This window comes from Balaenoptera physalus, assembly GCF_965194825.1.
Source record: "Balaenoptera physalus genome assembly, chromosome: 5".
Lineage (NCBI taxonomy): Eukaryota > Metazoa > Chordata > Mammalia > Artiodactyla > Balaenopteridae > Balaenoptera > Balaenoptera physalus.
Window position 1 is genome coordinate 63,215,137 of NC_138884.1, and position 15,210 is coordinate 63,230,346.

At 34.6% G+C, this 15,210-nt stretch overlaps 1 protein-coding gene across 1 annotated transcript in view; it reads left to right on the forward strand.

Moving 5' to 3' along the window:
- The first annotated feature begins 2,649 nt into the window (after nucleotides 1-2,649).
- SULT1E1 (sulfotransferase family 1E member 1) overlaps nucleotides 2,650-15,210 on the forward strand; it is a 32,354-nt gene continuing 19,793 nt past the window's right edge. The window contains exons 1-4 of the mRNA XM_082463935.1: nucleotides 2,650-6,551; nucleotides 10,419-10,580; nucleotides 12,631-12,756; nucleotides 13,758-13,855. Coding sequence (XP_082320061.1) covers nucleotides 10,430-10,580; nucleotides 12,631-12,756; nucleotides 13,758-13,855 — 375 coding nt within the window. The 5' untranslated portion in view covers nucleotides 2,650-6,551; nucleotides 10,419-10,429. The remainder of the gene's footprint in view (nucleotides 6,552-10,418; nucleotides 10,581-12,630; nucleotides 12,757-13,757; nucleotides 13,856-15,210) is intronic.

Consider the following 15,210-nt stretch of genomic DNA (forward strand, 5'->3'; position numbering starts at 1 on the left):
TTGAACTTAAGGTAAAAAATCCCTACAAAATAAAGAAATCCATGAAAAATAGGACTATAATGTAAGGATTTTAAAAGTATTTACCAAATTACCAGTGCCGTATTTAAAGTACAGCAATATTACACTAATAATGTCATGACCCATGTAGCAAAATACTATGAATTATAGTCTATTTTATATGTAGTTTATTACTTTCAAATGTACAACATTGTTAAAATAATTGGATAAGGCTCATTTGGAATTCACAGTACAATTTAGAGGCCAACAACTACTGTTTGAGCTTTAAAGATAACTCTATCAAGTGGATAGCAGGTATATATCTGATAGGAATGAAAAATAAAGTACGAAATTTGATGTTGAAAAAACCTGAGTTCAAAAAGATTTTCTTTTACTAAGATAAACAAAGATGTCGAGTTTTGTAAATCATTTAAAAATTTCTGGCATTCCAAGTATCAGGCATTTCAAAGAAGCTATCCGCTCTAATGAACACTACTGAAAAGTTAGTGGTGATGTCTTTTTTCCCTGATAAGACTCTCAGGGAACTTTTCACGAGTGGGAGAAGACTGTAGTCACTTCACATTTTTAGGCTCACAGAATATCAAAAAGTGAAGCCACATAGATGCATTAAAGTACTGTCAGACTCCTGGATTTGCTCTGACATATAAAGAGCATGTAAATAGTCAATCATATCCTCACAACAAGAAAAAAAAAAACCAAAAAACTGAACTGGAAATCAACAATGCGTCTTAGATCCATCAGAGAAATGAGGTCACAGGGCAAACTGCAGCCCCCAAAACTGGAGAGACAGGAGAATACATAGAATGAGAGGCAATGAAAGTGAAAGCCAGTGGAGCCAGTAACTGGTAAGAACTGATGAAATGCTGGAGGCTCAGTGTGGATTAGTTTAAGAGTTAAAAACTCCTGAGGGCCCAGTCAGAGAGAAGCCCCAGGCTTTTGTGAGTTTTACTTCCAAGAGTCTCACCAGGTTATCATGTTGAAGAACAAATGGAGAAAAATCCCCTGGGTTCAGGCAGAGAGAGGGGAAAAATAACCATCTAAAAAAAAAAAAAAAAAAAACCTAAAGGGAAAAAATGAGAATGCAAATTTCAAAAGTACCTGAAATTAGAAGGCTTTGAAAAGTGTCTATAGTCATTAGTATCTTAATATAAACAGATGAAAGTAAAAATTCTAGTCCTAGAGATACGGATGATAAATTGAACTTTGGGTCATTTATTTAGATGTTTGATATTGGGTAAATCCAGCCACATATTAAAGGAACTCTTATCCTTTGTTCTGCCTTCTTAATATTACAGTTACACAGATTTTCCAAGAGGAACATTATTTCATCAATATTTTGCTTACTTTCTATGCAAAGCTCACAATGTCTTCATGATTAATATGTACAGAGACAATGTCAAGGTATTTGATTTGTGTCTGTGTTTATTTTTAAAATACATTTAGGCCTAGTTCAAATATGAGAAGTCTCTTCAAACTTGAGGGTCATGGAAAAAAAGCATAGATGCATCTACTTAATAAAGTCTTCCTGAATGTTAGAGGATATTTTGAAACCTAAATCTGCTTATAAATAAAAGTTCCATCTATGAGAAAGAATTGGAGATAAACAAAAAGAAAAATGTAGCTAAATATTCTGTCTAGTATTTGTACTGTTGAAAGATAATTCTTATTTTCTTCACCCTTCAAAATTCATTGAAAAATTTAAATATTTAAGGAAGTGTTTCCTGGAGTTATTCTTTTCAGAATTTCCATGGCTATTTTTGCTCTGTGTCTTTCAAATAAACTTTATAACCAACATGTTTTGCCGAAGAAAAGAAAAATAATAATAAAATAAACCGAGAGTGTCCTCCACAATAAGGGTCTACTCGTTAAAGAAAAAGATCTTACCATAATCTTATCTCACCCGGGGGAAGGGAAATACTCAATTACAGCCCCCTCTGGGCTTCCTGTCTCATAAAGGGGAGGAAAAAGACAACAGAGGAGACCAAAGCAAGGACACTAGAGGAAATTCAAGTATGTGACACTATAGCAAACATTAAATACAGCCTAACTCTTAGACAATATCCAAAATTCTTACAATACCAAATGATGGCGAGGATGTGGAGCAGTAGGAACTCTGATTCACTGCTGGTGGGAGTGCAAAATGGTACAGCAACGGTGACAGTTTCCTACAAAGTCAAACATAGTCTTAACCATTCAATCTCACAATAACACTTCTACATATTTACTCAAATGAGGTGCAAACTTATTTCCACACAAAAACCTGCACATGAATCTTTTTTTTAAAATATCTTTATTGGCATATAATTGCTTTACAATGGTGTGTTAGTTTCTGCTTTATAACAAAGTGAATCAGTTATGCATATACATATGTTCCCATATCTCTTCCCTCTTGCATCTCCCTCCCACCCTCCCTATCCCACCCCTCTAGGTGGTCACAAAGCACCAAGCTGATCTCCCTGTGCTATGCGGCTGCTTCCCACGAGCTATTTATTTTACATTTGGTAGTGTATATATGTCCGTGCCACTCTCTCACTTTGTCACAGCTTACCCTTCCCCCTCCCCATATCTTCAAGTCCATTCTCTAACAGGTCTGTGTCTTTATTCCCATCTTGCCTCTAGGTTCTTCATGACTTTATTATTATTATTTTTTTTAGGTTCCATATATATGTGTTAGCATACGGTATTTGTTTTTCTCTTTCTGACTTACTTCACTCTGTATGACAGACTCTAGGTCCATCCACCTCACTACAAATAACTCAATTTCGTTTCTTTTTATGGCTGAGTAATATTCCATTGTATATATGTGCTACATCTTCTTTAGGGTGTTTCTGTAGTGTAGTAGTTATCACGTTCGCCTCACACATGAATCTGAATAGCAACTTTATAGATACTCGTGAAAACTGGAAACAGCCAAGAAGTCCCTCGATAGGTGAATGGATAAACAAATTTTGGTACCTTCAGACAATAGGATATCATTCAGCAATTAAAATAAATCAGCTATCAAAGCACCAAAAGACGTGGAGGAACTTTGAATGTACATCGTTAAGTCAAAGAAGCTGATCTAAAAAGGCTACACATGCTGTTTGACTTCAACTATATGGCATTCTGGAAAAGACAAAACTACAGATACAGTAAAAGAATCAGTGATTGTCAGCTTCACAGGAGGGGAATCAGGATGAATAGATATTCTTGTGTGTCGGGAGGGGCGGGGGTGGCGTTGAAACTATTCTGTATGACACCATAATGGTGGATGCTTGACATTAAGCATTTGTCAACACCCACAGAAATGTACAATACAAAAAATTGAACCTTAATGTAAATGATGGACTTCATTTAATACTAATGTTTCAACAACGGTTCTTCAGTTATAACAGATATACCACATTGATGCAAGATGTTAATAAATAGGAGAAAGCAAACAGGGGATAAGAGATATATCAGACCTCTCTGTACTATCTGCTCATTTTTGTAAACCCAAAACTGTTCTGAAAAGTAAAGTCTGCTACTAATAATAACAATAAAAACCACTCCGTCACACAGCCACAGTTTTTCACTATAAATATCAAAATCTTGTCATTTATGAAACAAGTGTTAGGACCCTCAAATTAGATCTAAAAGAAGTAAGTGTGTCATACAGAAGGAAAAGAAAAAGCTAAACGCTCACAAATAAGGAAAAACCATTGTCTTGGGAGCATTTTGTCACACGGACATTCCAGTGCCACATTTGTTTTCAGTGTTGTAGAGTTTGACAGCGGTATGCTATCACATCTGCCCAAACTCTAAGAATCAAAATAAACATTTTAAAAATAGTTCCTTATTAGGGATTTATTTTCCTAGATCGAATGTACAAAGGAGGAAAGATCAAAACATGGACTCAAACGTTTTCTAACTTCCTCTATACTCACTGCTCATGGAGAAAGATGAAGGTTAATGTGGTCATTTTGCCTGTTGCTTTTTTTTTATCAGCAAGTGAATCCTCATCATTTGAAAGATTTGTTAAGGCTAAATGTGTTTTGGACTTCAGTGGCTGCTAGCATCACATGGTTTAGAAACATTTGTAGTATCCTTGCAGCCAATTGCTTACAAGTGAAAGACAAGAGAGATGGCCTGAAAGAAAAGAGAGAAGGTTAAATTTGTTCAGATTAGCCTTTGCTCATACCCTGACTTTTTAGATCAAAGAATATCTTGGTAAACAATGAAGGAAACATCACAGATCCTTATCATTAAATAATGATAATTTAAAAATTAAATTAAACTACACAATAGTGTTAAATATTACAGTCCATATTAAATTTGTATATTTAACAATTAAATGTTTTAGCACATTTTATTCAACTCAAATAAATATAAAAAATAAAACGACCAACTACATAAGACCAAATAATATACAATCTAAAAATAAGCCCCTGGTTAAGCCTGCTCTACTTTGATTTTCTATCATGAAAAATTACCATTTTTCAAAAACCACCTAACTGTTCATTTTCTTTTATTTTTTTGTTTGTTTGGGTTTTTTTTGGTTTTATTTTTTGTTTGTTTGTTTTTGTTTTTTTGCTTTTTTTTATTGGAGTAAAATTGCTTTACAGTGTTGTGTTAGTTTCTGCTGTACAATGAAGTGAATCAGCTGTATGTATACCTATATCCCCTCTCTCTTGGACCTCCTTCCCATCCCCCCCACCAACCCACCCATCTAGGTCATCACAGAGCACCGAGCTGAGCTACCTGTGCTATACAGCAGGTTCCCACTAACTATTTATTTCACACACGGTAGTGTATTTATGTCATAGGGCTGGATATTAATGCCTTTTACAATTAACAACCACAGTTCTCTTAACTCCTTTTTTTTCTTGAACACATGAGCCACTTTCATTCAGTTAATATGTATTCACTGCCCAGCCTGCTAAATGCCATCCAGTGAGCTAATTACAGAATAGCACTCTGTTTTAAATGTATACACAGACTAATAAGGGAGTTGGACAAGTAAATTTTAATTACGGCACAATGAGATAAATGCTAAATAGGTTGCGGTGCAAGGTTTCAAAGGTCACTTGGAGGGATATTCAGTCTTGCGAGAGTCAGGAAAAGACTTTCAAAGAAAGTGCAATCAAATTAGAGTCAAGAGACAAAGGAGAACTAATCAGGCTTTGAACTAACTGGATTGGAGGTATTGATGGGGGTATAAGGTGGGAGCAAAGGAGAATATCCTCAGCTGAGGACAGAGTAGGTGTAGAGACATGAAAAGGAAAAAATGTGAAGGATTCATGCATTCCAAAACCCTTGGACTTTTTTTGAATTGAAGTATAGTTGAGGTAAATATTATATAAGTACAGGTGTACAATATAGGGAGTTACAATTTTTAAGGGTTATACTCCATTTATAGTTATCATAAAATATTGGCAATATTTCTGGTGTTGTACAATATATCCTTGTAGCTTATTTTATACCTAACAATTCATAACTCTTAATCTTCTATGCCTATCTTTCACCTCCCTCCTTCTCTCTCCCCACTGGTAACAGCTAGTTTGTTCTCTATATCTGTGAGTCTGCTGTTTTTTGTTATATTCACTAGTTTGTTGTATTTCTTTAGATTCCACATATAAGTGATGCCATATAGGATTTGTCTTTCTGTCTGACTTTCTTTACTTAGCATAATGCACTCCAAGTCCATTTTTCTCATTCTCTTATCGAAATTCCAATGGTGCCAATGGTGCCAATGGCTAACTTTACCTGGAAATTTCACACTATATCATTGAACATGTGATTGGGAGCAGAGAGAAGTGAGATTTTAAAAATAATAATCCAAAGGTGAGTGCTGTTTACATTCTTTCCTTAGCTGTCACCTGTTTTTGATTTTCAGGGATACTTAAGAGTTAAAGGCAAAGATTTTTAAATAGAAGGTGTTTTCCAAGTGACTTAGAACACAAGCAAGTACTACAATGCCTTCTTTGACAGGTCTCCCTAAACTAATCTAGGTCTCCTGATCCAGGGTCCTCGATGCCCTCCTGTTTCTTCTCTGTTTCTTACTCTCCTAGTAAGTTTATTCTCTCAAAGGTCAAGCCCGCCCATTTGATTATTCATCAGTGAATGAGTAAGGGACGCTGTCTTCCAAGCTCTCTTATGTTCTGTTGCATCATGTTTACATTTTTCTCCCTCTTCTTTGCCTTCACTTCCTCTCCCTCCTTCTCCTCAACCCACAGATGGCTATTGGCAGATTTAGAAATTTGATCATGAACCAAGAATGAAAAATAACAGGAGAATTTCTACATCTCTGTATGAATAAACATGACTCTGTGTGGCTCACTGCATCTGCAGGTATAATTCCATATTTGTATTACTCCTTTACAACACAAACTCCAGAAAGCCTAGCCCTGCAGATTAATCTCCGCCTCCTTCTCTGGCATTCAGAATAAAAGCTCACCAGAAACATTCCAAATGCACAGTAGTTCTCATCTTTTTTTGCAGCTTGAAACCTGAGTGGAGATTTGAAGAAAACTGGATTGGATCACCAAGTTTCTTTCACAGGACCGTCTGGACAGGTTTTATCTCATTATTGCTGACATTAATATTTAGATTTTAGATATAGGAAATACAGAATGCAAATTATTTATTACAAAGCTGTTTTAAAAAGGAAATATAGAGATAATGAAGTTTTTATCAATACTTTAGTCACTTAATAATGTACATGTAAAGCTTTATTAAATCACTTATTTATCATTAAAGATAATATCTTGTATTTATATAATGCTTTGCTGTTTAAAGAGTTTTAACATAAAACTACAGTATCCTAATGGCCTTGTAAGTCCTGCATGTTGGACATGTTCTCTATTTTACTGATAAGAAAACAAAGCAACAGAGTAGAAAAGTTAGAGGGGAGACTGAATTCTAGTCAGGTGTTTACTTCTGTGAAATAAGTCAGAAGCAGTCTATTACCACCAGAGGCCTTGAAAATATTACTATCACTTTTAAGTGAGAGATATGAGATACACAAGAGCAGAAATCCAAGTCCTTGGTAAGTCGTTGACAGGTAGACCATTGTCAGGATGGTACTTATTTTATCTAGGAGACTTTAGTGGAACCTAGAGAGCCCGAAGAGATTTGATCTAACAATTAAATAATTGAATTTAATGAGGATTTTTTAGCATCTATTTTGTGACACAGTGCTGAGGTTCTGGATAGAATGATGTACAAGAGGATATTCTCTACTTTCAGCCACTTTGCTCAAATCCAAGTAAGTCGAAGAAGGTGAGGCTGAAGTGAGGTCTTTGCATCTACACTCACCCTGGTATTCAGCACTTATCACTGTGCTTGGTAACAACAGAGGAACTGACAGAGAGTACTTGCTGAATGAAAGGCAGATTGGGAGTGGAAGAGGGGAGGATGGAGAAACACAGAAAGAAAAAGAGGAAGGAAAGAAGAAATAAAGAGAAAGAAGAAATATTTCTTCCTTCAACTGAATTTATGAATCACAGTTTTAATAATTTTTGTTGGTGTTTCTAGACAACAGTAACCTACATACTCAGGAAATGAAATTGACAATTTCTAACTGAAATTGGTCTTTTGAGAAAGAAAAAAGCAGCTAGAGGTGAATCTATACATTGTGACGTGAGATAATTTACTAAAAGAAGTTAAGTAAACAAAGCAAGAGATTTTATTATATGCCACCTAGTTTAACTCTGAGATTCAAATTGGCCATGAAGGGTCAGCCAGAAGTCAGTCAACTGTTTGTTAATAAATCAGCTACTCCCGACTGACTATAAGCCAATTCTTACAAACTTGGCAGAACATCAAGAAAGTTGTTCACATGAATAAACAAATCAACAGACAGGGCAAGGGATGCCTTCCGCACACAGTTTTTTCTAGTGATTGTATGAACAATAAACTTCTATGCAAACCATTAAGAAAGTTAAAGACAACTGGAAATACATGATGGGAAAACTACAGATATCTTCAATTTATAAATAAATAATAAATTACTAGCTGTACATCAGTTAGGACAAAACAACACTCTGATGGGCAAAATTGATCAAAATGATTAAAAGAACCAATAAATTTATGAAATATGAAAACATGAAAAATTATAAAATATCTATGAAATACAGAGTTTAAATAATATATATTCTATTATGAAAGATTGCAACAAATAAATTTCCAATACTGATGATGCAGTGAGAAAATAAGCAATTTCATATACCACGCAAATGTGCACACTCTTTTAGTGATTTGTTGAAGACAATTGCCAATTTCTTATGTGTATATACCTTTTACTTCGGCAATTCCATCGTCACTGCAAAGATAAGTGTGAAAAGACATATGCTCGAAGAAATTTGTTGCAGTACTACTTATATTGGAAAAAAGGAAAAACAGGGATTCCCAACAATAAAGAGTTGTATCATCTATGTTACATCCATACTATGGATTGCTATGTGTTATTTATAAGAATAAAAACAGAATTTGTGTACCAGCACCAAAATATGTTCACATCATACAGTTCAGTGTAAAAATAGATTACAAATGAATGTAAAATAGAATACAAATTAAACTACATTCATAAGTGTATAGATTTTATATATATTTAAATATTTAGAAACATAAAAACAGCATTATTAGGAATGGTCATTTCTTATGTGTACAATAAAGGGAGCACTTTCATTTTCTCTATATCATTTAATGTTTTCAACGTGTCAAAAATAAGGATATTTATATGTGCATGTTTACATGAATGCATGAATATGTGCGAATTCATCCTTCCTTGTGTAAGACGGATATGGTTCGATCCTCAAAAAGTCTCCTGCAGGACAAACTTAACCTAATCTATAATGATGTCTGCTTTTTCATAGAACCTTATGACATATGCATAAGGTTTTAAAATAAAACTTTTCAGGTCTGGCAAAAAGTGTCTAATAAATAACATCCATTTTCTTTCCTAGGGTGGTTGTAGAAAGAAAATAGGCACTTCTTGCAGTGAGGCCATATGGAAGGCTATTTTCATATTCAGTCAATAGTTGTTGAGCTTCCTAACTAGGACAGTGACCATGAAGATAGAAAAGAGAAGAAAATAATGGAGATGGAATCAATGGGTTTGAGTGCCTGGTGCTAGTGAGGGAGAGATAGGAGGTAACATCTGGAAGTTTTCATCTCTACTGTTTAGCCTGAAATGTAGTAGGGGAAACGCTACCAGAAGGAGATTTCAGTGTAAGTCAATGGCCTAAATACTTGGTTTGATTTGTAGGTCACATCTTTCTAAAATTTTACCATCAGTTATTTCTTCCTTTGGGTTAATGTATTTGTTACAATACCTGCTAGTTTCACTTCCTCTTTAGAGTGTACTTCTCATAGTTTGGGATGTTCTGTATTAAAGAAAACATATTAGGTGACTAAAAGAACTACTGCCTCCAAGAGGCTCCTGTTATGGTATGAACTTTCTGAAAAAGACAGTAAAAGCCACAGCAGTCACAAATGTATAGGGGTATAACAACTTATCCGGCAGTTTTTTGGGCAAGGGTGGATATTAGCTGTAATGCTAATATCAAAGAAGGACATTTGTTGAGATGCTATATCACAAACTTAGAACGGGGTAAGTTTGGGGAGTAAAAATGTAGTGAAAGAAGTTGAAAGCCAATAAAGGAAAGTGTGCTTAATTAAAAATTTTAAGACTAACTCTGAACATGAAATGATTTAACATGGGATCAGGAGAGGAACTGTCAATGATAACCATGTTGTTTAACCTTATAATTGTCACACAAGTCACTCAATGGGAGTGTTGACTTCTTTACTGATCAAGTGAGAGAGAAAAGTGTAAGTAATGCTAGGGGTCACACAGGAATCTTCTCTACCCTCAAGAATCTGTGTCTCAGACATATCCATTACAGTGTCATTAATTTCATCTTCTTTTTAATACACTCAACGAGCATTTGATTTTTTTTCATTAAATGAAACATATTCAGGAACTAAGGAAGCTCTGACTTTGATATCTGGCAATAGCTATCAAATGTGACCATCAATCTTTATTGTTATTTAATGTATACAGAATTAATCAAAGTGATTCTTTGCCAAAGTATTGTTGTATTTTCTCAATATCTTAGCTTTTTTATATGCCCCATCAATTTTGACAGAGAAATCGAAGGCTCTGTTGAATGTATCACACATTTTGTACATAGTTTTGAAACATCTTACTTTATTGTGCTTTGTACTTATTCTTTCATATGTTAGACTTATTAATAGGATTAGAAACTCTTAAAACACCAAAGCTATGTTATATCCTTCTTTAATATTCCTTTATCCCATATGCTCAACAGCTAAGAAATGCTAGACACCCAAGAGAAACTCAATGTACTGGGCTATTATTAATGTTAAAACATTTTAAAGTACATACAAAGTGGAAAGCATACTTTTTTTTCTTTCAGTGTACCACTCTATGATGAATTCTTCCAAACCTGCCTATTTAGATTACTTTGGCAGAATCCATGGAATTCTACTGTATAAAGAATTTATCCAATATTGGCATGATGTGGAGGCATTTGAGGCAAGGCCAGATGACCTTGTCATTGTTACCTATCCCAAATCTGGTAAGTCTCTTTGTTATGTCAAAGTCGTTCCCTTTTCACCTAGAAATGACAAACCCACCTTGACTGGTAAATATTGACCCTTTCACCCCTCCCATACTCACTCTCTATATTAAATAAGGACAGATATAGCAGTTTTGGTATAGACATAGAAAAAGTGGCATACGCTAGCTCTATTCTAAGACCACAATCTGTACCTATAATTTGAGCAGCACATTGACAAATGGGTATTGTTGGCCACTTTAGAAATTCACATAATATAGGTGGATGAATATGGAACCATAACTAAAATTTAAAACTACCCACTGTGTTTACCTTATGTCATTATTGTCATTGTTGTATAGACAAAGTATAAGCAATTTTCACAGATTTTTAAAAAATTAACACTTTTTCAGCTAACCAGCTCCTCTTTATAAAGTCCATCTCTGAAACTCTATTTGCAAGTAACGTCTTTTTTCTTGAAATTAGCTTGTTAGTTATAACTCCGGAGTCTTACAATCCTAGACCTTTAGAAATTAGAAAGGTCCAGTACAGACTTCTTCTCTATCTTCTCTATCTCTATCTTCTCTAATTCTAACTGTTCCAATTAGCACTTAAGTATGTCAAACACTAAATATATCTTTGGCTACTCTCACTGTAAAGAGCTCCTGCATTTCTCTTCCTTGTCTAGATCTATGTCAGCACAAAACCAGTCACATGAAGAGGACACCTGAGAGCTATTCCAGAGTCAATTTCTTTTACTCCTGCATCTCCCATATTCAATCAATCAATGTGTTTTGCCCATTTAGTCTCTTAGATATGCCTCACAGTCAGTCTCTTACAGGTCTCTTGTCACCTTTCTTATTGACCCCTCACTCCATTGTTTTATTTACTTTGGCTCTAGAGGAGTTCTTCCAAAATATAACCATGATAATCTTGCTTTCTTGCTTAATGTATGCTAATGCCTTTGAAAAACTTTTAGAAAACAACTTGAACTCTAGAATGAACTACAAGGCTTTTTAGGCTCAGTATCTGGTTGCTGCTGTAGGCTCATCTCCACCCATCCCTTCAGGTAGCCTCTGATTTAGTCTTTATAATCTACATCCAATTTGTTTCCTTGCCACTTTACTATTTGTAAGTATCTGGTCTTTGATTATAAAAAACAAACAAACAGATCTTCTGTCTGGTAGACCACTTTCCTACCTTACAAAACTTGTGAATTTATGCCAATAATTTGTTAAAGCTAAGCTCAATTATCATGGTCTTTTTTTTTTTTTAACATCTTTATTGGAGTATAATTGCTTTACAATGGTGTGTTAGTTTCTGCTTTATAACAAAGTGAATCAGTTATATGTATATATATGTTCCCATATCTCTTCCCTCTTGCGTCTCCCTCCCTCCCACCTTCCCTATCCCACCCCTCTAGGTGGTCACAAACCACCGAGCTGATCTCCCTGTGCTCTGCGGCTGCTTCCCACTATCATGGTCTCTTGAAGGCATTTCTTGTGGAAACATCACAGCAGCAGCAGAAGCACACAAAGTTCCTCCTTTGAACAGTCCTTTGAATCCCTGTGACCATCTGTATCACAACATCTTAAGGAAAAAGCAGTGTTGTAATTATTGAGCGTTCTTTCTGACTTTTCAGAGGGCCTGTGAACATCACAGGACAAGGACCAGATTTATTCTTTTCTATATACTCTGTACTAGGACTCAACCTGAGGCATAGAAGCTATCCAGAAAATTTGTGGATGAAAGCATGCTTACTTTCTAGATGTAAACATTTAGTTCCAAGACTGTTATCAGCTTGTACAGTGTCACAATTCATCATCGACAAATTCAGATTTCTACCACAGGTATATCTTATTACAATGTTCTTCCTTTATTGATGCTATGTTTGGATCCTATAAGATTAAATTTTAGAAGAAATATTTCTTGAGTCCTGTGGTTATTCTGGCATCTTTCAAATACTATTGCATTGGTAACGTCCTACTTTATCCAACTAGAAATCTATCACTCCCTTCATCATCAGCTATGCATCCTCAGTGGGAGACTCAGATTTGTTTAATTTTTTCAGGCACAACATGGGTTAGTGAAATTGTATACATGATTTATACAGAGGGTGACGTGGAAAAGTGCAAAGAAGATGCCATTTTTAATCGAATTCCTTACCTGGAATGCAGAACCGAAAAGGTGATGAATGGTAATGCTTACGTTAATTTTAAAAGCTATATACATATATTTTAAGTGTGGGTGTAAATGGTGCAAGGAAAGAGACTATAAGCAAAAGTGGTAATTAGTATTATGTCTTCTACATAGGAAAGAATGTAAATTTAATTTTAAATCTTGACAGAGTTTATGGTATAGCATATGCCTGGAATAGAGTGAATAAGGATAGCTCTGACATGCTTTCAGCAGAGCCTAGTAATATGTGAGCATTTATCTCTTTATGGGATGTAGGCAACAGTACTTTAAATGCCAGGAAAATATCCATAAATTTTTCAAGGATGTATGCAAAAATATTTTTATCACAGATTCTTTTAATATTATGAAAAATTAGAAACAATATATATGTTAATCAACAAAAGAAGAGTTAAAAGTGATATGAAATCATTAAACATATTATGATGTCATATGTTTCTTGACATTGAAGTGTTGCTATAATATATTGAGAAAAATGCAATTAGGGAACTTCCTTGTCTGTCCGGTGGTTAAGACTTCACCTTCCAATGCAGAGGGTGTGGGTTTGATCCCTGGTCAGGGAGCTAAGATCCCACATGCTTCACGGGCAAAAAACCAAAACATAAAACAGAAGCAATATTGTAACAAATTAAATAAAGACTTAAAAAAATGGTCCACATGATAAAAATCTTCAGAGAAAAGAAAAATGCAATCAGAAGATATTAAAAATTTCATCTGTGTGTGTGGTATTTGTATGGCTGTGAGTCTGGGCGTATAGACATCCTTTTATGGAAGGATGCTTACCAAAACATTAATAATGATTTTTTTCAAAGGTGAAATTTTATTTGATCTATTTTTTCTCTATAATTTTCTCTACCTAAACTTCTGTCATAGTGAATATGTATTATTATTATGAAAACAATATAGAATATATAGGTACTTCTATTTTCTTAAATCTATGAAAATCCATATAAATATTTATAATTTTTGAAGTTGTCTAACTTTTGTTTTTTTAAAAATTAGGAGTAAAACAATTAAAACAGATGGCATCTCCTAGAATAGTGAAGTCTCATCTGCCACCTGAGCTTCTTCCAGCCTCATTTTGGGAAAAGAACTGTAAGGTAACCAGAGTCAAGTGTTCTTAGAACTTCACCCAACTCAAAGAATTTTACAATGATAAAGTTACGTAACATCCTAACTGTGTCTTATACACACTTGTTTATTTATTCCTTCATTGAATCTATAGACATTTTTAAAATGTGGATCTTAGTCAGTATAGTCAGAGAGTCTAGATTTCAGTTCTAACTCCAGAGGTGATTCTGAGAAAAATAGGTAAACTCTCTAAGCTTCAGTTTCCTCATCTATAAAAGAGGGATAATAATTGCATTCCGCATAGAGTTGTTATAAGGATTAACTAAAATAATTCTTGTAAAGTGCTTAACATAGAACCTAGCATGTTATAAATAATATATGGTAGCTATTTTGTATTTGCTGTTATTAGTAATTGCATTCAATATACTCTTTTTGCAAACTATTGTGCTTGGCATTGTGAGGCATGCAAATGAACTAGACAAGGATAAACCAGAAAAAATAATATAATAATTATTTACTGAGTGCCTATCATGAGCCAGCAATATGACAATTAACAAGATGCATGCAATCCTTGTCTTCATGGACACATGGTCCACAGGGGAAAGTGACAAATAAACAAACAATACAGAAGGTACTATGTCAAGTAAGAGAAGAATTCTAGCCCAGACATTGAGGGCATAGAAGTTATCCAGGAGCAAGTAACATCTCAGCTGATATATGAAGGATGCATAAGAATTAGTCTATATAATCCCAGAGACAACCCAAGGTGGGATGTGAAACCAGTTCAATTTAGCTGGAGAGCTGAGTGTCCATGCTGGCTGGATGAGTGAAGGGAGATAAGCTGGGTTTGTTTATAACAGATATAGAAGCCAGTTTAGAAAGTTTGGGTTCCACTTTGATGATAATGAGGAGTTACAGCCATATTAAGCTGCTGATTTATATGATCAATTTTGCTTTTTAGAAAGAATAATACATGGAATCCTAAAGTACAGGCAAAACATTGTCTTAAAACATTGAAGCTGTTTCTCAAGACTTTACTAGCTTTATTAGGACACACTATGACCCATACTAAACATATAAGATATTAAAGCACTATATGTAGTCATTACTGACAAAGAAGGGGATCTATCTGAGCCATGAAACATTTCCATTTTGTACTCTGATGTAACAGGGCATATATGACATTTTCTGGAGATCCATGGTGCAAAATTTTGAAGATTCCGATGTTTATTGTTTGTTTGTTTGTTTTTATCATAGGCAATCTTAGAAAGATCACATACATCCTGCTGAAATCATTCCATACATAAGAGCTCTCTCTTTAATAAACATTATTTATGTATCTTTTGGGAAACATGTCATTACTATTTTTTCAAGAGATTTGGCC